The sequence below is a fragment of the Microtus ochrogaster genome, unplaced genomic scaffold (genome assembly GCF_000317375.1).
Source record: "Microtus ochrogaster isolate Prairie Vole_2 unplaced genomic scaffold, MicOch1.0 UNK1, whole genome shotgun sequence".
Classification (NCBI taxonomy): Eukaryota; Metazoa; Chordata; class Mammalia; order Rodentia; family Cricetidae; genus Microtus; species Microtus ochrogaster.
Genome location: NW_004949099.1, coordinates 33,480,206 through 33,504,857, shown reverse-complemented (window position 1 = coordinate 33,504,857; position 24,652 = coordinate 33,480,206). Strand labels below are relative to the sequence as shown.

Sequence of the window (24,652 nt, the reverse complement as noted above, 5' to 3'; positions counted from 1 at the left end):
TCTCCTCCCTTCTCCTCCGCTTCCCTTCTCCTCTCCTCCCCTCTCCTCCCTTCCCCTCCCCTCCTCCTGTCTCCTCCCTTCCTTCTTCCATCCTCCCCTTCTCTCCTCTCCCCTCCCCTCCTCTTTCCTCTCCTCTCCTATCTGGTTTCTTCCAATTCTTTCCTCTCTCTCTTTCTCTTCCTCCTTCTATGCCCCCTTCATTCCTTCTTTCATTTTCTTTAGATAGTTGTTATGTAGTGCTGGCTAGTCTAACATGTGATTCTCTGCCCCAGCCTCCTAAGTACTGAATACAGATGTGCACATCACACTTGGCATCTCCTTAAAAGTAAAACATAGTGTTGCTGCTCAGATGGTGATGTGTGTGTGTGGTGTGTATGTGTCTCTCTGTGTGTGGTGTGTGTATGTGTTTGTGTGTGTGTGTATGTATGTGTGGTGTGTGGTATGTGTATGTATGTAGGGTACGTGTGTGTGGGCTGTGTATGTATGTGGGGTGTATGAGTGTGCATGTGTGTATGGTGTGTGTGTGTCTCTCTGTGTGTGCTATGTGTATGTGTTTGTGTGTATGTGTGTGTGGTGTGTGTATGTATGTAGGGCATGTGTGTGGGGGCTGTGTATGTATGTGGGGGTGTATGAGTGTGCATGTGTGTATGGTGTGTGTGTCTGTGTGTGTGGTGTGTGCATGCGTGCATGGTGTGAGGCACGCTGACTCAGAAGGGTGGAGCTCATTTCATGTGGTCTTAGGGAGCAAGGAGAGATCTCCCGGTGACCGCACTAGCCAAGCTGTGCTCATTTCTCGTCAGGAACAAAGTCACTCAGGGGTCAGCCTCATGGTGTATTTTTCACTGCCATTAATCCCACAGGAAAGGGCAGGGAGAGTGTCATCTTGTCTCCTCAAGCTCTGCCCCCTGGGACTTAGATGACGAGACACCCACCAGATAGACTGGAGACTGTCTCATCCAGGTGCCCTGTAGGGCCAGCTGGGCTGGACTTGGTCAGTTCTCCATCTGGAGGCTTTCCTTGGGACTCAAGGTGGAGCTGATTCAATGGAGACAGAACTGTGTGAGCTATTTTCCAGGTTCCCGGAAAGGCAGGCTCTCTAGCAGTGGGGCATTGGGGCTGACTACAGGACCACCCCCAGAGGGGGCCCACTTCGGGGCTCCCTTCCAGCAGCTGTCCATAGGCTGGATCCACATATTCTACTCAGAAGGGTCTTGGACCAAAACAAGACATGGCAGGAATCCTGCCACGTGACCTACTCAGAAATGCTACCTTGCACCCTAATGCTAGAAGGCCTGGTGACTTCAGAGTTCAAGTATATTGTCCAGCAAATCCTGGACAGACTTCTAGCGTTGGAAGCAGCTGGTTTAACCTGCCGTTATCACAGTGCTCTGATGCAGATCCCAGATGGGCCTGGGTCCCAGGTTAGACATGAGAATCAGGTAAATGAGACAGCATTTAAGATGCTATAGGGCATGTTCTGGGCCCCTTTCACATCTCAGTGTGAAGCTGCTTCAGGGGAGTTGAGGCTTCCACAGGAAGGACCCAAATCTTGTGGCCATTGACTTGGAGAAATTGCTCTGGTATTTTAAAATACTACATTTTGTAAACATTTGGAGCATTAGGGCATCTAAGTTCAGAGACATTTAACAGAGGAGGCTGTGAACCAGACCTGAGAACCTGTATGGCTTATCCTGTAGGCCACTGCACTGACAAAGGTGACTATTTTGGTCACAGTGTGATGTCCTTTAACATGGGTGTTTCAGATTCCCGAGCACCTTCCTGTGTGGTCAGTAAATACCCATGAACTGACTGTAGCTTGTGCCAAAGGAAATGAGGCCAAGAAGGTACTAGGGCATGAGTTGGGCAAGGGGAAACTGAGGCAGGAAAACCCAAGCCTGTTACTCTCTCCTCCGGACTCCTCCCTAGGGATCACCTGCTGGATTGCCCTGTGTGCCGTGGAGGTGCTCCCCGCCTGCCCTTTCTCCTGCACCTGTGACAGCCGCACCTTGGAGGTGGACTGCAGTGGCCTGGGACTCACTGCTGTGCCTCCAGATGTGCCCGTCGCCACCCAAAGCCTTCTGCTCCTGAACAATAAACTGAGCGCCCTGCCAAGCTGGACTTTCGCTAACCTGTCCAACCTGCAGCGGCTGGACCTGTCCAACAACTTCCTGGACCAGCTACCTCGGTCCATTTTCCAGGACCTGGTCAACCTGACAGAGCTGCAGCTGCGGAACAACAGCATCAGGACCCTGGACAGGGAACTGCTCCAGCACGCCCCGCTGCTGCGCCACCTGGATTTGTCTATCAACGGCTTGGCCCAGCTGCCCCAGGGCCTTTTTGACGGACTCCTGGCTCTGCGGTCCTTGTCCCTTCGCTCCAACCGTCTGCAGAGCCTGGACCGGCTGACCTTTGAGCCCCTGGCGAGCCTGCAGCTGCTTCAGGTTGGGGATAACCCATGGGAGTGTGACTGTAACCTTCGAGAGTTCAAACACTGGCTGGAGTGGTTCTCCTACAGAGGTGAGTCCTCTGCCTACCCTGCATGTGTGAAGAGCTGGGCTGAGGTCAGGGGGAAGAAGAGCTCCACCCTCACCCTGCTATTCCTTTCCTGCAGGCAGCGGAGGCCAGGCACTGCTCCCCTCTGTTTATTAGGACTCATTAAGGGCCTACTGTACCTTTGCCTCCATCTCTTAGCTTTTCTACGGGGACTTAGAGACACATGGTGCTTTTTATGTGCTCTTTATCCCACTGGTAGGTCCCTGGGGCTTCCCTGCAGGACAGGAAGAGGAACAACCACCTTTTCTGGGAATAATAAGGCCTCCTGCCTCTTACATGAGAGCGGAATGTGACTGAAACTCATAGACACAACCATTTTCCTATGAAGGAGGTGCCAGCTTCCTGTCCCAAGAAGTTTTGACAGAAAACTTAGTAAGCAGCAAGAGGGTTTTAGTTTTGCTTCCGTTCCCTCCTCCTCCTTTAAAATACTTGTTATTTATTTGCATACACACGTGTGCACCTGTGCACATGCAGATGTGTGCACATGTGTGCACAACACGCCCCAGACAACATGTGAAAATCAGAGGGTGGTTTCAGGAGTTGGTTCTCCCCTTCTACCACGTATGTTTCAGGGATCTAACTCAGGCCATCAGCCTAGTCAGTCAGCAAGTGACTTTATCCTCTGAGCCATCTTGACAACTCTTTGTTGTTAACCCGGAGACTCTTGGCCCAGGCTTGAGACTCACTATGCATTCCAGGCTGAACCTAAACATTGTGAAGCACCACTCCTGGCTTCTCCCCATCCTTTAAATGTTTTATTTATTTACTTTATGTGTGTGTGTGTGTGTGTGTGTGTGTGTGTGTGTGTGCCCAAGTGTATTATGTACACCTCATGCATGCAGTGCCCTCAGAAGCCAGAAGAGGGCGTCCTCTGGAAGTAGAGTTATAGGCAGTTAAGAGCAACCCAATGTGGGTTCTGGAAACTGATCCTGGGTTCTCTACAAGAGCAGCAGGTGCTCTTACCTGCTGAGCCATCCCTCTGGGCCCCTCTCCCTTTCTTTAGCCTGGAAAAGTTCTATAATGAACAAATGAATTGAGCGAACGAATGCTTAGCCAGGCTTATCCCTGTGATCTCAGCACTTGGGAGGCAGAGCAGGGATGGATGGGAGGCTGAATAAATAAGCACAGGGTTTAAAAATGCCAGATCTTGTTTGAATTTTGGCCCTGCCACCTACTAGCTGAGTGATCTTGAGAAGTTAATTAACATCTCTATGGTATATCTGTAAAAGGGAGAAAGGTCGATTGTGGGAATTAAATAGGGAAATGCATACCAGGTCTTTGAAAAGTGCCCAGCATAAAGGAAGTGCTCAGTGGAGCACTGCCTCGTTTGCTCATTTGTTAGTGGTAGTCATAAAATCAAGTGCACACAGTAAGACACAGTCAGTGCCCAGGACAAGGCAGCTACTTGGCGTATGTGGAATTAACAAATCAGTGTTGGGATTCTAAAAATAATACAGTGTGTTCCCTTATCTTACCCCATTCATTTCCCATCCAGCCACTAACTCAATATTTCCGTGCTACTTGGACGCATTAATTAAAAAACACTTTACAAACGATAAAGTACTTTGAGATGTTAGTCACCATGATAATTCTGTTTTTGAAGTGGAGACATGATTAATGCTGTTGTCTAGTTCTCAGTTTACAAATAACTTTTTGTGCACATTATCTATTTTAATCTCTCAAGCAGCTAATTGAGGTAGATATCCTTATTTTGCAGTGAAGAATACTAAGACTTGGGCATAATTAAGTAAGTTAAATAATTTCCAGGTGACAACACAGCCAGGATTCAATCCTGGGTCTTTGGCGCAGGAAAATGAGGTCACTCCTGCTCACTGTCCTAATGGTTCTCCCTCATTCTAACCAAGGTGGCCTTGGTTATATGCTTACTGCACTTCAGCTTTTCCAGAACCATCCAGGTGGAATTAAAGACCTGGTGCTGGCCTTAGGGTGCATCTTTGCCCTTAACACAGCAGGCTGGAGCCAGCTTCCCAGACTTTGTCTTCAGCCTTGTGCTCCTTAAAATACTAAATGAAAACCTCAGTGTTTCCATCAGCATCCTGGGCATCCTGGGATTAGATGGATGCCTCTTGTGAGATTGGACTCGAGGCGGCAGGGCTGGGAGAGGGGGCTGGAAGTGATACTGTAGCTGAGCCTCTCCTAAGCTGAAAGAAAGTCAGACTCCATCTCCGACTTCCCAGGGTATGTCTTCCCAGGTTACAGACAGTCCTTAGTCCTGGCTCTCATACCCTACCCTGCTTTGGGATTCCCCTCTGTATGTGAATACCATTGGTTAATAAAAAAACTGTCTTGGGCCTGTGTAGGGAATAGAGGTAGGTGGGGAAAACTAAACTGAATGCTGGGAGAAAGAAGGAGGAGTTAGAGAGAAGCCATGTAGCCCCGTGGGAGATAGACACCATGTGGCCATACACAGATTAATAGAAATGGGTTAAATTAATATGTAAGAGTGAGCCATTAAGAAGCTAGAGCTAATGGGCCAAGCAGTGATTTAAATAATATGGTTTCTGTGTGATTATTTCGGGTCTGAGCTGCTGAGCAGCCGGGAACGAAACAAGCGGCCTCCTCCAACGCTACCCAGTTAGGCACTGATTGATATTCTTCCTCTGTCCTATCTGGCCTCCCCAGTGTCATAAAGGTAGTTTGGTAGCTGTATTGTCAGCTCCAGCCTCCTGTTCAGGATTTCCTCCCTAGATACCGCTGTGCTGGGACACCTGACAGGACCAGGCAGATACCATGCCCTCTTTTTGGTGTTCTCAGGCCAAGGTACTGTGTTGAAAGCAATGGCAGGGGTTCACCGTCATCAGCGAGCAGCTGGGTCCTGGGCAGAGAAGGAGACGTACAGTCTGGGCAGGAACATGGCTTGCTGTACCAAAGCCATGAACTGAGCATGCCTCCAGCTGGAACTGCTGTGCTCCTGTAGGTCAGTGTGACCTTGGAGGGACAGGTTTGAGTGAGATGGATGTGAGCTTCTCTGTGAACTAAAAGTAATGGCAATGCCCAGTTTGAATGACTTTGGCAGCTGTGGTGACCTCCTCTAGGACATACGTCTATCATAGTCCTTGGTCCATTGGTACTACCTCCTCTTACTCTTCCGTAATCAGGACTGACTACATTACTGGCAGGACTGTACCTTTTGGGCCTTCCCATTTGGAGGTTCAGCACCTCTTTTTTTTTCCTGGATGCAGGGGGTCGCCTGGACCAACTTGCCTGCACCCTACCCAAGGAGCTACGGGGGAAGGACATGCGTGCGGTCCCCATGGAGATGTTTAATTACTGTTCCCAGCTAGAGGATGAGAACAACTCTGCTGGTATGGATGCTCCAGGGCCACCCTGCACTAAGGCCAGCCCAGAGCCTGCAAAACCTAAGCCCGGGGTGGAGCCTGAGCCCGAGCCCAGCACTGCTTGTCCTCAGAAGCAGAGGTACCGGCCGGTGAGTGTGCGGCGAGCCATCGGCACAGTGATCATCGCGGGTGTCGTGTGTGGTATTGTCTGCATCATGATGGTGGTGGCTGCTGCTTATGGCTGCATCTATGCCTCCCTCATGGCAAAATACCACCGAGAGCTCAAGAAGCGCCAGCCGCTGATGGGGGACCCCGAGGGTGAGCATGAAGATCAGAAACAGATCTCTTCTGTGGCATGAGAGCTGTCTGTCTGGCCCAGGTAGGACAGCAAGGAAACTCCATGGGACTGCTACCAAATGGCTGCCCTTCCCTCCATCACAGGCCCTGCCTCAGCCTGACACTGGTACTGCCTGCCTCAGCTCCCTGGCCCTCGTCTGCCCTTCAGTAGAGCAGCCTCCCGGTCTCTTTCCACGTTTCTAGACACTTCCCCTGGCCAAAGGTTCCTGGGGAAGGCCCTCTCTGGGCCCCTGGTCTTTGGGACACCTGAGTGTCTGTGTAGGTTTCCGGCCACAGGGAAGAAAACCTACACCGGCCCCACGCTCTGCACAGAGCACGTCCCTCCTGCCCAGGGCCAGCACAGCTGGTGACCCTCCCTACCTCTTACTCATTCCCACTTCAGTCTGCATTAGGGCCTGAGAGGGAGGGACAGGGAGCCAGAGGTAGATTTCTGTGACTCCTTTTGGAGACAGAAAGATATTCTTAGGTCCTTGTGGTGTGAAGCTCGTCCGGCTCGCAGCAGCTGGTGCCAACGTGCAAACACCCCCAGCCCTGTGATCTGGGTCCAGTGCTTAGAGAAACCAAAGTGACTACAATGTCTTCCTTGGGTGGATGCCATTCTGTCCCTTTATCTGCTATAGACTCCTCTGACTATGTTCTCCGGGTTTACTCATTTATATTTTTGTTTTAGTGTAGGGTTTTGAGACAGGGTCTTACTCTATACATTAGTTCACTGTCACATACAGGGCACTGCTATCACAGTCCCATGGATCAAAATCACACACATGCACAGTCACATACACAGACACACACACAAAGATACACACACAGAGGCACACACATAGGCACACATACAACAGACACACAGATACATACACGGAGACACACACACAGACACAGACAGACAGACAGACACACAGACACACACAGATAGACACACAGATACACACACACAGACGGACATACATACATACAGACAGACAGACAGACACACACACACACACACACACACACACACACCAGGTGGGAAAGGAGGCCATGAGGACTTGAGGCTGAGGCCTGCTGTCCCTTCTGCCTGGAGGCCATAGTCCCTCTTACTTCTTGACTACAGTCTTCCTATGTCATCAGGGGTTAGGTCCTGGACAACAACACAGGGATCCTTTGAGACCCTCTAAAGTGGGCCAAAGTGTGCTGCTGGAAGAATTGCCTATTGCCATGGCAACCTTAGCACCTCTCCTGCTAGGTTTACCAGAGACATAGGAGTTGTCCGTGTACGCAGGACAAGTTCCAGGCTTCTGAGAGTTCAGCTGCAGACCCCTGGGTGTGCCTAGGAACCTCCACCCTGCCAGGTCCCGGGCACCCTGAGCAGTTTCCACTCCTGCAGCCTGCAGCCTTACTTCTGTTCCTCTGCTTCTCCTGCCCCTGCTGTCATCTGCATCTTTTGTTTGTGACCTCCAGGCTGGGTTTGGGCTGTGCTCTGAGATGGGTGGTTCACCTTAAGGAGAGCAGACATCAGGCAGTGGGGCTCACCGAGGCTGGCTGCCTTCAACACATTCCCAACAGACTGCAGGAACAGGAACAGGATGGCTACATTCTGTTCAGAGTCCTCAGTGGGGGGACTTCCTTTCCCAGAGGCTCATAGGCTCTGCCTGGTTTCCTGGGAGCGTGCAATTGCACCCGGGCTGGCCAAGCTAAAAAGGGGCTGTGGTCCAATCTGGGATGGAGACTCTTGCCCCTGGGGCTGTGCACATTTTCAGGGTTGCTGTCCTTTCTGTTCTCAGCTGTCCCCTCCTTAGAGACTGTATCCCTCTGCCAGAAGATGCTAGGCTGAGACCTTGCCTTGAGCAGGGCCTTGTTGGTAGCCAGAAAGAGACCAGCTAGATACAGGTACTAAGGATGTGTCCATGGGGACGTCGGGACAACCTGGCATCCTTCTCTTTTTCTTCTACCACCTACTCTACTAGCAGGGGCATGCCCTGGGAGTCTCAGGACAGCTTTCAAGGTTGTTCTCTGGCTGACAGACAGAGGGCACAGGATCCTCTAGGCCGGGCCACCGGCTTCCTTCCTCTTTTGGCTGGTGGGCCAATCCCAGAGCTGGGATTTTCTAAGGGCCTGGGGGAGGGAGGATGTTGTCAGTGGTGATATCTTTAGCCTGAGACAGAAGATTTTTAAAGGCAAAATTATATTTCTGGTTTGTTGTTTCAGAAGACCAATAAAGACTATTTTCCTATGTATTTCCTTGCTTCATTGGGTGGGAGGGGATGTGGGCATGGGGAGACTGGTGTCCTGTCTCCCTGCGTCGCCAGACAGCCGAGCCATTTGTAGAGGAATGTCACCCCGGTGCAGAGAGCTCTATGTGACAGATGGGTCCCCCGCTCAGTACCCAGGACCTCAGGGCTGAGAGGAATCTGAAGGCAGTATCCCGGAGAGGATTTGGCTCAGGACAAGGGTGACAAGCTCCAGGCAGGCAGGGCTGAGCTGGGATTTTAAACCTGTCTGCTCCAGTCTGGCGGCAACCAATGGGAGTCTCAGAGAAGAGTAAGCTCGTGGAGCCGAGGTGAGCAGACCTTGCTAGCTCTGCATCTGGGGCGTCCACCCAGCTCCTGATTGTTCTGTCCTGGCAGCCACGGGCAGACGATGACCCATGTGGTGCGAGACTTCCATTTGCACAGAAGACGCCCTGTGCTTGCCTGAGGACCCTTGTCTTGCCAGGAGGCGAGGCGATTAGTTAAGGGCTGCCTCACCTGGGGTCTGTGGGAGCTTGCTGGGGTTTCATGAATGCCATCTTAGCCTTTCAGTACCACATAAGCACCCCACACCTGGGCCTAGAAATAAGCCCCTGTCAGCCAGTAGGGAGATAGAATTAGGAACAGGAAAGCTGGGAGGGTGACACTGAAGAGGGGAGGAAGAAGAAAGCATGGCCTCTGGGATTTCTCATTACCCCCAGGGCGGGACTAACCTCAGTGGTTCTGAACTCTGTTCATCTCCAGAGACTCATGTGGAACCTTCACCTTGGGAGCTTTCCTGGGCTGACGACTCACTAAGTCAGGAACGGACCTCAGGGAGACGTAAACTCCCAGAGTACAGAAAGCCAAGCAGCCAGATGTTTCATCCTAGGTGTGGTCATAGTGGGGTCCCCCTCCTCTGGTCCCTCTATAGCAGAGCCAAATCTGGTCCCCTCTGAGCCCCCTGCAGAGCATACGTTGCTACTGAAGCCACAGGCACGGTTCATAGACGGAAGTGCTCAGAGGGCGGCAGTCCTGTCTGTCTAGACCCCTACGGTGATCCAAGCCTCTCCAGACAGCAGGACAGGTCTCTGACACAGCCCTTGCTGGTACACTGTGTTCTGGAGAGCACCCAAAGCCCCAGCGTTCAGGGACAGCAGACACGCCACCTTGCCCTCCTTGAGCTGACGGTCCCACCTGGTCCCAGGATCAGGGAGATGGTGCCCGGAACCAGGGAGAGGAAAATCTAGAATGAGATGCAGGTGAACTCACGGTGTCAGGTCTCTAACGCCTTATGCTTTTTCTGTCACAGCCGTGTACCCTGAGCGTCACAGGGACCGTCTGAAGGAGTTCAACCAGAGGCACTGGGACACGGTTTCTATGGCAACCCCTCCTGGCTCTAACTCAGCTCTGAGTTAAAAATTAAATCAGATAATTGGGGAGTGTGGGGAAGCACAGTCAGTGGCCTGGCCTCATATCCCTTCTCTCCTTTCGAGGGTCTTCAAGGTAGAGGGGCCAAGAAGGCCACCTCCAGTCAGAATGGGGTAGTCATGAGTCTGCTGGGACTAAACCGCTGGAGGATTTTAGATAAGTGAGCCTCACAGCTGGCCAGGGATTGGCATGCTGTGGGCTCCGGAAGAGCTGCTGGGATATAATCATCCTCTCTGCAGGGTGGGAGGCACCTTACAGACTGCCCGGATGCTGGGCTGGATGCGCTGCTGAGCCACCTTCCCCTACCTCAACCCAGGAGGGAACCCACAGGAACCTTGACTCTGGGCAGCAAGGATTCCTTGAGGAAACTCAGGCCAGCCGCTCCTGCTCCTCCCCTAGACACTCCCAGCCTTGGGAAGAGGCCAGGGTCCTGCCTGCTGCTGGCCTCCCCAGGCTCCTGGGGCATGAGACAAGTGCCTGGCACCCCAGCTCCACCAGATTGAGTGACCATGGATTGCACAGCTTCTCGAGGAACATGGAGGGCGTGATCACAGACGCTCAAAGAGCAAGGCACAGATGCCAGGGACTGTCCTAGCCGTCAAGAAACTACAAAGTCAGGCTAAGCTTATGAGGCCCACTGAGTGTTGTTGCTTTAGAAGTGGAGGCAGACAGCATGGGGGTAACGCTGGGTCCCAAAGAGAGGTGTTCTGAGTCCAGGTTCTAGCTTTACTACTAGCTGTGGGACTTTGGACAAATAACCCCTCCATCCCTTAGCTTCTTTGTCTGTAATATAGCCTCACTAAATTACCCTGAATTCCAGGTAGAAAGTGCAGAGTCATGAGCTCAGGTATAGAGCTCAAGGTAATGTCCGTGTTTCAGGGATAGAACAGAGGTCAGGTCATCCCTGTCCTGTATGACCTTGAGAAGGTATTTTAACCTCTCTCAGCTTCATTTTACTCTGTGAATCTTTTGGGCTTTATGGTTTTATAAACAAAATGACGTAAGCATCCACTTCCTGTCCCCGGCATCCCTCCTGGGAAAATTTAGAATCCCCATATCCAGGGCATCTTATTCTCTCTTCCTGTGTGTGTGGTGCTGGGAATGGAAATGGCCTCAGGCCAGCTAGACAGGTGCTCTGGCAGAGCCAGCTCCGCCCTGCCAGCCCTCACCTTGACACTGCCTTGGGGCTCCTACCTCAGCGGTTCAGGGTAGCGCCTACCTGCTGCAATGGCCGTCTTCCCATCCACCGTCACAGTTACCGCAGTGCTGGCCCTTACAGCCACTGGCTTGCTTGGGCTATCTGGGAAAGTGAGAATTATCGTTATTCTTGGTGCCTGCAGAGAGAGGTTAGGGGTGAGCCTATCTCTTTCTTGGGATAGGAGACAAACAGGGATTCCAGGATAAGCTCTCCCTGAAAACGGTGAGGTAGGGGAAGAATCCTGTTGACAATGGCTTGTGGCTGTCCACCACCTGTCTTTCAACAGTGTCCTGAAGGTCCCTTGCTGTCCCCGAATCTGAACAAATCAGAACTTGCCGGGATTAATTCTTAGCCCCGGCCAGGCTGAGCATCACGATGGCACCATGACTTTGCTCCGTCTGCAGGGAGCAAACCCATCTGCCTGCTGCTCCCGCTTAGCTCCCTTGCAGTTGTGACAGGACCCTGGCACAGCCTGCTTTCCCGTACGCTCGTTGTCTTATCCTGCTGCTGTGATAAACACCACAGCCCGAAGCAGCCTGGGGAGGAAAGGGTCGATTTCATCTTCCACTCCAGGCCACACTCCACCATCGAGGGAAGCCAGGACAGGCAGTCAAGGCAGGAGCAGAAAGCAGAAGTGAGTGGGATAATGCCGACTCCTGGCTTGCTCTCTAGATCACTCCCTGGTTTGTGCTCGGCTTGCTTTCCTGCACAACTCAGGTCCACCTGCCTGGGGATGGCGCTGGCCATGCTGATCTAGGCCCTTCTACAGTTAACAAGATTGTGCCACTGATCAAGGCAATCAAGTCTGGGTTCCCTGTCTTCTCGCCAGCTGACTGCTGTCAGGTAGACAATAAAATCTACCTGGACAGGAGCCACCACATATGTGCTTCATATTGAGGGACAGGCTGCAAGCATCCCAGGCCTGGGTGGCGGGTGACCCTGCTTTGCCTTTCAGAGTCACAGAGAGGTGACAGCGATGGTCCTGCTCAGAGGCCAGATGCGGTGGACAACAGCCTCCCCTCGCAGCCAGGGTGGTATCTGACACATCTATGAGGCTTCATGGATCCTTGTGGGTGGCACCCAACTCACCACCATAATGATTTCCTGTTTCATTGCTGCCCTCCTAGAACTTTCTGTCAGGTGCCTGGAGGCCTGGGTTGCCTCTCGCTTCTTTTAGAAGAACCAGGCCATCCTGGGAGCAAGATTCAGAGGGTCAGTGCAGCTCCATATGAGAGCATCTTCCCAGCTGGCTGCTGTATGACCTCTAACCTCTACCCACATCCTAGGCCAGCTTTCCAAAGGCCGCCTCTTGTCTAGAGGTCAGATTCCATTATATGGTCCAAGATCATGTACTGTCCTGTTCTGTCAAATGCCCTCGTGGTGAGCACTGCCTGTGATAACCAGTTCTCAGAGCCTCCTGGAGATTGACGAAGAGCAGAGCCTCTGTAATGGGGCCAAGCATGGTCACACTCTGGCTGTGTTGTTATAGTTCCCCTGATACCTTGCTATCTTGAACACTTCTCAAGTCTCTGGGAACTCACGACACTTGAGCTGTCCTTGATTCCAGAAATTTACCATGCCAGAGTCAAAGGAACTAGAGTAGACACAGAGACCAGACCCCTCACTTTATTTTGGGGAACACCCATAAGACATGAACGTGGGGACTCCTGCAGGAATCCTCAGCTCTGTAGCCTTGGCTCTGTAGCCTGCCTTCAGGCTAGCACAGGCTTGTGGGAAACACTCAGGTAATCTCTGGAGCCCTTGGGAATTTCAAGGTTAGGATCAATGGTCTCACGGCCCAGGATCTGTGGGAATAAGCCAAGGAAGAGGAGAGACGAATGTGAAGGCCTAGGTCCTTGGTGCTGGCGGGTTGTAGTATGCTGGCGGGTGGCATAGGCACAACTCAAGGGGACAGCACTCAATCTGCCCAGACCTCAGACCCGCCGGGAGGCTGCCTTACTCGGCCGCCTCCTCAGCAGCCCCACACCTGTTGAGATGAGATGATTTTCTTTCTTTTGGGGAGGATGGAAGACCTAGAAGTGTCCACGTGGCTTTAAGCGTGTGCTTGGGCTGAGCGAGTGAGCAAAGGCGTAGGAAGGGAGCGAGCTCCCGCCTCCTTCCTCAGCACTCCCCTTTTGGGTTCCCAGCTTCCTTCTCTTCTCCTGGCAGCTCAATTCCCCACCCACCTGCCCTCCTACTGCGTGGACACTTAAAGCTCCCCCTAGCAGCCAGCAGGCAGTCCTGGTGACAGAGCCATCAGGAGGCAGCCTGTCACCCGGCTGGGTGGGGCCCAGGGTCTCACCCGGGGAACGTCTATAGAGTCCGTGGGTGTCTCTCCTGAGGGGAACCCTTCACATGGTGGGAGGACCTGCCTCTCTGCCTCAGGTGTACACCACGGGAAAACCTTCTGCTTGGCCTTAAGAACCTCCTTTGTGAGTCCCAGGAATGAAAACACCTCCTTTCTCTCCTGCCTCCTGCCCCAGATCTAGGGTGTCCTGAGGCAGACCTGACTCTAGCTTGCTGTAAAAACTGCTCCTGTGCTGAGAAGCTTGAACAAATCACGGAATGAGATCTCCGAGCCTTCAAGTCTCCCCAGGAGACGCCATCAACAGCACTTATCTCCTGGGGTTTTTGTAGGGAAATGTTTGGAAAGCACTTTAGACTTCGGTATGTGGGTGGAGGGAACGTCACAGGGTGGAGTGGCAGGCTTAGTGGATAAGAAGGAACTCCCCCTTGCTGTCTTCAGCCTAGAGGGGGAGCCTGGAAAGTCTGGGTCCCTGAAGCTGACAGCTCCAGGGCAAGCTCTCTGTGGTGTGTGTGTCCCTAGGTGTGCATACGCATGCACACACAGTGGTGTTCTTCTTCAGGCCACCGCTTTCTGCACACTTGCCTCAGTTTAAAAACAACACACACACACACACACACACACACACACACAGAGAGAGAGAGAGAGAGAGAGAGAGAGAGAGAGAGAGAGAGAGAGAGAGAGCTGTCATCTCTGAGATGCCTGCCAGTGCCCCCTTGACCTCTTGGCCTTGTCCACCATATTCATCCATTCCCACAAGTAGGTACCATCCAAGTCCCAGCCCGTCTGGATTGGGCTCAGTCCCCTTGGTATCCTGGTATCCTGGTAGATACCTCCTGCTTCTTAGATTCCTGGGCCCTGGACCAGCCCCTCAGCCTCTCTGGGCTGTCATTTCCTCAAAGGTAACCAAGGGTAAGGCTGCACTGAGCCTTAGGCCCCTGGGTTCTCAGTGGTCTGCTTCCCTCACACTCAGTGAGGATCCTGGTGTTCTTTCCTGCCGTTCTCCAAAGTAACCAGGGCTGGAACTGGGAGCTCTCAGCTTGGTGCCACCTCTGCACCTCTCTTCCCTGCCCGGTGGCCTGGGTCTGTGGGGGCCTGCTGGCTGGCCCTGACTATCTCTCCTATGTCCTGGGAGCTGCTTTCTTCATAACCTGACAGCAGTGGAGATGGGAAGAGCCACATGGGCAGCTATGAAAGCTTTAAAGAAGTTTTAAAGCTGCTCAGGTTCTTAGAAACAGAAGCCTCTTGGCAATCAACATCAACCCTGCTGACCTGACACTGGGAATGTGGGCCAGGAGTCACCTGGTTGGCTTTCGGGTCAGATCTCTTTCCTTTCCTCCATGCTGGAGCTTGATTGCTGGGTGGGGGAATGAGAACACGTAGGCCTACATTCTGTATACAACACCAGGCATGCTCCAAAGCTGCAGTGTCAGCAGGGAAGGCAGGAAGGAGCCCCAGGGTCGTCCTCTCTTCTGTATCATCCTGGCCCTCCTTTCCCACTCTTGGGGAGAGCACAGCGGTGTATGTTACCTGGTCCCTCTTCCCAGCGGAGATTGAAGACAAAACTGCCTGGGGGCTGCTCAGAGGCCTGGCGATACCACAGGGGGAAGTGGTCCATGGTAAAAAGACTGGCTTCGTCTTCAGGTGTCAGGAACTTCCTGCCAGAATAGGATGGGTGCCTCCTCAAATCTGGGAAGATGTTTGTCCCTTTCCCCCGTGACCTATGCAATCATCTTGGCTGGGCCAAGACCAAGACTCTCTGCTCTGTGCTGGTCCAGTTGCAGACAGGGAACACCCCCACCCTCAGCATAGGCATGCACCTTATCCCAGCGCTCTGAGAGTGAGGGAGAATGTCCCCGCTTCTCAGTTACATTGGCTACAAGGCAAGACCCATCTCACGATCACTCAACAAAGAAAGAAAGAGCCATCAGTTCCCAAGTACACATTGCCCCAGGCATATTCTGCTTCTTCTAGAAGCAAAACACTGCAACATCTGGTGGCAGGGGAGGCCGGCCAGAGGAGCAGGAAGATACAGATGTGTGACCAACAAAGTACATGTCCCTTGGGTATAGGTAATTTCTTTTGGTCTGGCTCTCTGGCAGATCTGAGTGAGGATCCCTGCGGTAGAGAAGCACGGACTGCCCTACATGGTTACTTCGAAAGGCTTTGATGCGCAACATTCGTCTCCTTTTGGAGCAGCTTTTCCTTGCTAATTATGGGTTTGCTTTCCCTGAACACACACAAGCCTACAGAGGGAGGCTGGTCCAGACGCTGACTAGGAAGTAGGCGAAGCCGGGTGGGCTGCACGATGAAGTGGCACCTATGGGTAATTCACAGGTAGAAGATTGACGTTTGAGTGAGTGAGTGCCTTGCCAGCTCTGGAAGCAGACTTGAGTCCCCAGGTCGCCTCTGCATCATGGTCCAGGTAAAGGGAGTTCGCTGGCGTGCACAAGGTACCTGTGGCCCTCCGGGCAGCTGTCTTCCCAGCTTCCCAGAGTCTTTGACCACTCAAGGGAGGCCTGTTTGTGTTGCCATGGCTTCCCATACTTAGGAGCCCTTTTAGGAGGGTGCCATTTTCCTCTCCCCACCTCTCTGGGGATTAGGGAAGGGAAAGAAGAGGGGAGAAGGGGAAAACAAGCAAATTTGTTTTTCTAGAAAGCCTGCAGCCTTGCTCAGCATGTGTGGACTTTCACTGAGTCCCGAGAGAGGCAGAGATGCTTCCCTGTTGACTGCACTGGGATGTAGTGAGGGGGGCAGAAGGATGGGGGTGTGAAGTCAGCCATCAGCTCGGCTGTCACTGTTCTCCAGGTGTCTGAGCCTTCTGAGCTTTAGGACACCAGGTGGCACTCTACCCTGCCCTCTTCTGGGCTCCAGCCTCCATGCAGAGTCGGCCAAAAGACAGCTGCTGCTGGTGGTGTGGAGGACCGGGCAGTATGTGGGGCCCTCAGCAGGGTTCTCCCATAATCTGCACTTTGCTAGAGTAGTTCTGTGGGTCTGGATGATGAGACCGTCTTTGCTCTACGTGCCCCAAGGGGACTCAAGACTTGTACCATGCTCCTCCCTGCTAGAAGCCTCAGGGTGTCCAGGACTCACTTGTCAGAGATTTTCTCGGAGCCCACAAACAAACTTCGTCTTAGGAGACCAGCCCGGGTTCCCAGAAAGGCCACATCCACGCCAGGCTCTGTTGTTCTGTAAGGCAAAGCAATGGCAGTGTGTAAACTGTCTTTTCTCATACCTGGGTCTGTGGTACTTGGGCTCCATGAAGGCACAAGGCAGTACTAAAAGCATCGCTAGGGCCTGGAGGCCACGGGATGGTCTACACTGGCAGCATCCAGGTACAGCACCAGGCCTGGGCTAACACAGTTGGTTAGAAGTTTGGGGAGTCCCTGAAGAGAAAGACCTAGAGATATGGGGTTTCTGCAGGTGGGTGTCTGGGCTACTCAGGGTTTAAATGTCATAGGTACCAACACCCTGCATTAGCTGCATTAAGTCAGACCCTGGGGTCGGCATCTCTAAAAAGCGCTGATCCAATTTGCTCTTAGAGTCTACTGACCTTTCCCATAACCCAGCTTTAACAAACATCAGCCAAGACTTCCCATGGCACTACAGCAACTGGATATTCTCAAGAAATTCCTAGGTATTTAATCAGTAAATATTTTAATTTATATCATCAGAATACAAGGAACTAAAACAAACAAAAAACACCCTCCGTGTCACTGTCGTACCTCCCCAAAAGCTCCATGACGTTCAGTGTCACCAGATAGCCCTGAAGCTCGTGAATTTCAGTTGGGCAAAGTAGAATCTTACTGTGGTCTATTCAGTACAGTGGCTTAGTAAGCCAGTCTCCCTATTCCCTGTCTTGAGCTACAACCCATGAACCATATAATTTCCCCATCTAAAGTGTATTTCTTTAAGTGAATGCATCAACCGGCACAGTCCTTGCCTCTGTGACTTTAGACCGTTTATCGTCACCCTTGGAGGAAACGCCACGCCCGTGGCAGTGGCAGTCATTAGCCTTTTTTTTTTTTTTTTTTTTGGTTTTTCGAGACAGGGTTTCTCTGTAGCTTTGGTGACCGTCCGGAACTAGCTCTTGTAGACCAGGCTGGCCTCGAACTCCCAGAGATCCGCCTGCCTCTGCCTCCCGAGTGCTGGGATTAAAGGCATGCACCACCACTGCCCGGCTCAGTCATTAGCCTTTTAAACCTGGCTCTGGGTTTCCCATCCCAGCTTCCCTTTCCTGGCAGACCACTTCCTGCACACACCAGACCACCCAGCTGGACCAGGTCAGTTGCTGAAGTATTGTTTAGCACCCTTATTTTGTTGTCCCTTGTATTTCTCGTAAATTACCTCTTAGACCTCTGGGCCTGGCTGCGAGCTTTTACTTTCTATGGTTTGGGTGGATGTCCCACAAAGTCCCAGTTATGGAAGGCTTGGTTCCCTGGGTGGCCCCATCAGGAGGCTGTAGCACCTTTGAGGAATGAGGCATGGTGGGAGGAGGTGTTCCTAAAGGGGGCGTTGGGATGCTGGTGCCCTCCACCCCCATAAGCATTGAAGTATGCCATGATATATGTCCCTCAGCATAGGCCCTTCAACTACGGGTCAGCTGACACATGACTGACTTGGAAAGCAAATGAACATTCTCCCAAGGTGGCTGCCTCTGGTATTTGTTTTATCACAAAGCTATGAAGCTAATTCACATGCAATTCTGTCCTGACAGGCAAGCAGATACTGTTGACTGGGGGATACTCACAGGCACACCCCTTCAAATTTCTCTTTATTTTGCTTTTACTGGAAATACTTGTATATAGAAAAAACTATAACCCAAGGAACAATTAGCACAGAAGAGGCAAGGTAAATAAGTAGTTGATGCTTTTGCTTATTTAAAATAGTGTGTGTCTCACACCTCCAAAGGGAACCAATGAATGGGTCTTGTCTTCCACAGTCTCCTCGTGGATGCAGGATTTGGGGTGTAGCACATTGCATTGGGGTGTAGCTGCCTTCTGCTCTCACCCCGTCCTTGGCTCATGAGCTTTCTGCAGGGGCCTCTGAGTCCCACTGGTCTTGTTAGTTTCTCCCTTCCTGGGGTGACAGGATGTTCCTGGTTCACCTGGTCATTTCCTGCCCCTGTCCTGTAGCCAGCGATGTCCCCAGACTCACTTTAGTGAGGACCAACACTGCCAGGCCTCGTGATAGTCGGGTGCTCCAGACACTGTGATCCCCAGCAGGGCAGGCTAGGGGCTTCCTTTTTATTGCTTTAAGAGAAAATAGATCTGGAACCCAGGTGAACCTTTTTTTTTAAGATTTATTTTTATTTTTGTGTATACTCACAGAGGCCAGAAGAGGGCATTCGATCTCCTGTAGCTGGAATTATATGCAATTGTGAGCTGCCTGATGTGGGTGCTGGGAATTGAACTCTGGTCCTCTGCAGGAGCAAGATGTGCTCTTAACAACTGAGCCATCTCTCCAGCCCATTGTATTTACCTTTTATATTTAAACAGTTTCGATATTTGAAACTTGCATCTCTTTTTTCCTTTTGTTGGAAACATCAGCTCCTAAGGATACTAACAGTACGACCTTATTAACCCCGGGGTAAGGCACACCAGCATCCTTTCCAGCAGTGTGATTACCAAGCTCAGGCCACAGCGTTGTCAGTCTCCGCTTACAGCACACACACTGAGTGAGTGCCAGCTTCAGTGGTACCGGATGGTGAGAGGCGCTATCTTGAGTGGTAAAAATCTTTTATTCAGAACTGGGTCAGCACGCATTTAAGGACTGATCCTTTTTTTTTCTCTCTTGTCCCTGTACGGATCTTGCTTCTTGTTTGCTCCTGAAGCTCCCCGTCACCCACACTGTGGCTGCAGTGTGCTCCACCTGCTCCTGGCCACAGCTCCCCAGCTCATTTCTTCTCGGCTCCTACAGACATTTCCGGGTTGTTAAGTTTTCCAGTCATTCTTGCATTGCTTCCGAGCTTTGAGTCAGCATTAGGAAGGCTTGCTGACGCCCGGATTTCACCTCAGCTGGATCACAGCATCTGTTAGCGCTTATACAACTTCTTTCCTGTGTGTTTGAATGAGTCACTTCATCCAGGTGTGCGCACTCACCCAACGGCACTGGTCCCATTGGCCTCGGCACCAGCTCAGCTTTCAAATCCACCCCCCCCCCCATTAGCGTGACATAGTGCCTCGGGGTGCACCACAAGTCCAGACATATGCCACCTGGGTCTGGCTGTTCTTTTGTGTACCACAAAAGAGTGGGCAGAGGTTTGATAATGTCTTTACATCTAGGTAGGACCATGCTGGTTTGAGACATTGGGCTGTCCCTAATTGTTTTAATGAGCTTTACAAGTAGTCACCTAGACACAGAGAGGCAGTCCCAGAGGCATGCATGCCCTTGGCGTCTACGCTAGGGAGGAGGAGCCTCATGGCATCTATCTTTCCACTCAGAGATACCGTGAGTCTTCCCATGTATTCAGGCCTACTTCTTTGTTGTTTTCTAACCCCCAAATCCCAAGATTAAACTTAGGGCTTCATGCCTGTTGCCACTGAGCTGAATCCTGCGTTACTTTTTGAGATGGCATTTTACCCTGTAGCCCAGGCAGGCCTGGAGCCTTCAGTCCTCCTGCCTCAGCTCTCAGAGTAGCTGGAATCACAGGCTGGTGCCACAAGCCCAATGTTGCCCATTGTCTTAGGGGTTCTCACATGGTTCAATGTGTTCTGGCAATTCTAGAACAATATTTTTATTTCTTACCAGCCTAAAGTCTTTTCATATTGTATCTTTTCAGGGGCTATTTATGTGCATAAGTATTATTAATTTTTAAAATAAAATTTTATTTTTAATGGACATGTCTCTGTGTGGGTAAATGCCTGTGAGCACAGGTACCCACGGAAGCCAGAAGGTGGCATCAGATCCCCAGGAGCTGGATTTACAGGCAGCTGTGAGTCACTGAGCACAGGTGCTGGGGACCAAACTCAGGTCCTCTGTAAGAGCAATATGCACCGTTAACCACTAATCCATCTCTCCAGCTCCAGGTTTTATTAATTTTTGAACATTGATATTATAATATCCCACTTTACTAAATTCCCCAATTGGCTATAGTGATTTTCCTGTTATTTTGAAGTTTCCTGATATACAATAGCTATTTATTTTACGGTGCTGGGTATGGAGCCTGGGGCCTCATACATGCTAGGCAGTTGCTCTACCATGGAGTCACCCCCACCTTGCCCCCTGTTCATGTCATCTTTAACCAGAGACAATTTTCTTTCTCCATTTCTCATTGGCTAGAAGTACGTTCTTTTGTCGAGCTTAGTGCTTTCTTATCTTTTTGTGTAGGAGGGGGATGGAGTGTGCTTGTTGGCATCTTCAGTAGGAAAGAGAGCCTCCAGCCCCCCACAACATGTTGGCTTTTAATTTTATGTGTGTGTTATATGTGTGTACATGTTCTGTGGGAACATGTGCATGTGTATATGCTTGCACTTTGAGGTCAGAGTTGGTGTGGAGTGTCTTCTTCAGTTGCTCTCTACCTTGTTTATATGGACAAAGGTCACTCGCTGACCCTGGAGCTCACCGAATGGCCAATAACTCTAAGGATCTGCCTATCAGCATGAGTTACAGAAGTAAGGTACTATGTCTGACTTTTTATGTGGGTTCTGGGGGTCCAAACTTAGGTCCTCATGCTTGCATGACACTTTACCAAGCCATCTTCCTAGCCCCCACTTCAGACCATTTATTTTTGGTAGAAGCTATGTGAAGAACATTTGCCCCTCAATACACTATGTGCTAGTATCTGGCCCTATCGATTTTATTTTAGGTTTATTTGTATTCCCACATTTATATGGTTCAAAGTTGCACCAAAAATGTATGCAGTTCAATGACCTATTTTTGTAACCGAAGAGAAGCCCTCAGAACCTTTGCTGAACAGCCTTCCTGGAAAACGGATGCACATGCATACATGCACATGGACACTGTGCTCTGGCCCCTCTGGCTTCTCTCTTGAAGAAATGGAGCACATTGCATATGCGCCTTTAAAAATAGGAGTTTGTTTTGTATGTAGGAGCGGCAGCAAACTCAAGTGTTAGGGAGGTTTGACATCTATGATTTTGAACCTTTCTATTCAGAAACAAGTGCTATAGCCCTTACCTCGTTAAGGTTACCCTGACCGCCTACCTCTTGCGGCACATACATGGTACTCATTTTTCTGTCTAGCCAAGCAATACAATCCCACCAAGACAAAGCCAGTGGGAGGATGAGGGAAATCTTGGGTCTGGGAAGCACTGAGGTCAAACAGGTTGGGTAGCCTTCCTTCGAAGCTGGAATTAAGTCTCCATTTGTCTGTCTTTTTTTTTTTTTGGTTTTTCGAGACAGGGTTTCTCTGTAGCTTTGGAGCCTGTCCTAGAACTCCCTTTGTAGATCAGGCTGGCCTCGATCTCACAGAGATCTGCCTGCCTCTGCCTCCCGAGTGCTGGGATTAAAGGCATGCACCACCACAGCCCCGGCAAGATTTAGTTTGTTACTTTTTTTTTTCCATTTGTCTGTCTTGTGCTTCCCTGGGGGAGCTTCTTAGGTAGTGGGAGACCAACCAAGAAAACACGTTCATCCCAGGTCTTGGACTGGGTGTTTGCCTGGGAAAGCTGTACCTGATGCTTTAGAGTGAGGAGCTGGTAGGAGCTGCGGGATGGGAGCCTGCTTCACAGCAGTATTGTGAAAGCCAGTCTCACACCCCCCCCATCCCGTTCCATCATATCCCTGTGTCCCTGTCCTCATTGGGGTCCCTCTTGTACATACTCAGAGATGTTGAGCGCCAGTGCTGTCCAGTAGGCTTCCATGGGGGCTGTCACCACTGCGTCAAACAGCACCTCCCGTATCAGCTCCTCATCACCTGGAGGTAAAGTCACAGGAGCTAGCCACGTGTCCTATTGCCCCAGCCCCAACCTATCAAGAAGTGCACAGCTTCTAGAAGCTGGGGATCTAGCTCAGTTGTGGTGCAAGCCTAGGTTCCCAGCTCTTGAAAGAAAAGGCTCACAAGTTGTTGTTCATCTTTGGCGACATAGCAGGTTTGAGACTAGTCTGTCTAATAATAATAATAACAATGCCCACAGCACAGCCCCCACCCTATTGAAGTCGGGAGAAGGATGACTTTTGCTGGTGTCTCTGGTTATTCAAGCCATCTGAGTGGGCATAAAAATACCAACCCTCCTTGTTCTGCCTTCAAGTTCTCAGCCACAGAAAAGATGGGGGTTGTCACTGAAGGCCCCCGCCAGCTCAGCACTGGGGAGTCTAGATAGTCTCTTGATCCAGCCCAGCTGTGACAGCTCCCACACCCCTGCTCCTGGATGTGGGACATGCTGGTGGCTGTGGGTGCTGCAGGCCTGACCTGGCTCTTCGCTGCCCTGTCTCAGTGCCCCCGTGTCTGCTGCTTCCCCGGCCTGACTGCTCTTCCTCCTCTCTACTTCGGTGACATTCTCCACCCCTCTCTTAGAACTGTTTTAACTTTTCATTGAAGTGAAGTTTACATTGCAACAAACTAACTTACAGTATTCAACTCAATGGCTACATGTACAAGACTGTAGAACCCACTCCATGGACTTCAAAAAAAAAAAAAACAACTTTTTTTGTCTTCAAAGAAGGTCCCAGACCTGGGGTCTTCATCCTTGCTAATCCTACTCTTCCTCCCTCCACACCTTCCTCAGCGCCCCATCCACCTGTCATGACTGCATGTGACCTATGTGAGCAGCCTCCATCACTATCTGACTTCTTCCCTAAATTTCCAGTTTCTGTAAGTGCCTGGCTTTGCCTGGGTTGTCTGTATCTCGGTCCTTGCCCCAGGTCTAGTGCAAGCACATGGTCACTTCAATCTTGTTAGCTGATGGGGAGACAAACGGATGCCCCTGGAAGGTTGGTTCGGGAGATGGTCTTTTCACGGGGAGGACACATATGTAGCTGGACAACTGGAGAGGAGGAAGGGACTTACTGAGGGCCATGGCCGAGGGAGCTGGCCAGAGGCCTGAGCGCCTAGACTCGGCACATCCTTCCAGACCAAGGGATTGAAGAAACCGCCTTACCAAATGCTATGCTTGGCAGAACTGAGACCCTGAAGACAGTGTCTGCTCCTTGCCCATGTTAAGGTGGTGGGGATAGACTGGACAAGCAGGAGGGCTGAAAGGGGCTGAAGAGAGTCCTGGCCTCTGACACGAGGAGCCCTGTGCAGGCCTCTAGTTCCTGGAATGCCCATGTCCTCCACGGTTCAAGGCCCCAGCTAGCTCTGCCTATTTCTTTGGGGCCTCTTCTCGTTCTCCTCAAGCCACGCTTGCCATCCCGAGATGGGTTCATGGCACGCTCCACCCCTGGGAAGCCCTGAGCTACTGGGGCGTAGAGGACAAGTTCAGAGGCATGCATTAGGGGACTCACACTCCAGGCCTGGATCCATCCCTGTCAGGAAGCGGACCACAGCTTCCAACTGACTGAGTTTCCGGTGGTCTGGGTCGATATCCGTGATGCAGTAGATCCTAGAAATGCAGGGAACTCATGTTACCTCAGATCCCGCCCCTTTTCTCCCTCCCACCCTTACCTCCTTGCATACCAGTCACTGGCCAGGGTCAGATCCGGATGAAGCAAGTCATGCAGGCCTGAAAACAAAGTCCATACACAAGCTTATAACCTGTGGCCTGGGATCTATAGATCTCTTTGTAGGAAGGGTTTTCGTGAACACACCTCTTGGCTTTGGGGCCTACAGTCTCAAACCTCTTTAGATACCAGTGTCTTGCAAGCCCCACCCTCTCAATGCCTCCCTTTGAGGAGCTAACGCTTGGAAAGCAGTGATTTTGTCTTCCTTGATTTTAACATACGCGGCTGTGACAGTGGCCAGCTAGAGATGAGCCTGGTGGGTTGTGCCTGCCGAGTGAGCTCTGGAGCCTCACTGGGCTCTTAGCCCATCTGACTGTGCACTTAGTACACTTGCTGATGGAATGAGTGAGTGAGATCCCAGTGCTCAAACATAAGTAGGTGCTCAATGAAGCTTTGGGAAATTACGGGCAGAGACCGTGGGCAAACAGCTGAGGTTAAGTCCGCTCAGGGACTGGGATAGGGGTGAGGCCCTTCTCTGCCACCTCGTCTGGCTGGAAATGTTCACCCCGAGTCCACCCTGGGTTGACCCTGCTCAGCAACCTGGGAGAGTGACTCCCCTACCACACATCACATCACAGTCAGCACACGGTGTGACCTACCTTCCTCCACAGACGTGTCAGTCAGCACATAGCGTGACCTACCTTCTTCCACGGACGTGTCAGTCAGCATACGGCGTGACCTACCT

At 51.4% G+C, this 24,652-nt stretch overlaps 2 protein-coding genes across 4 annotated transcripts in view; one reads left to right on the top strand and one right to left on the bottom strand.

Annotated features, from left to right (window-relative positions):
* Positions 1–7,039, top strand: part of Lrtm2 (leucine rich repeats and transmembrane domains 2) — a 15,468-nt gene extending 8,429 nt beyond the window's left edge. For all 3 annotated transcript variants that reach the window (XM_026788233.1, XM_005365112.3, XM_026788232.1), the window contains 2 exons: positions 1,927–2,517; positions 5,757–7,039. In XM_026788233.1, coding sequence (XP_026644034.1) covers positions 1,927–2,517; positions 5,757–6,211 — 1,046 coding nt within the window. In that variant the 3' untranslated portion in view covers positions 6,212–7,039. The remainder of the gene's footprint in view (positions 1–1,926; positions 2,518–5,756) is intronic.
* The window catches only part of Cacna2d4 (calcium voltage-gated channel auxiliary subunit alpha2delta 4), a 103,554-nt gene that overhangs the window by 27,308 nt on the left and 51,594 nt on the right, over positions 1–24,652 (bottom strand). The window contains 6 exon segments of the mRNA XM_005365113.2: positions 11,064–11,144; positions 14,878–15,005; positions 16,441–16,536; positions 22,129–22,222; positions 23,752–23,849; positions 23,924–23,969. Coding sequence (XP_005365170.2) covers positions 11,064–11,144; positions 14,878–15,005; positions 16,441–16,536; positions 22,129–22,222; positions 23,752–23,849; positions 23,924–23,969 — 543 coding nt within the window.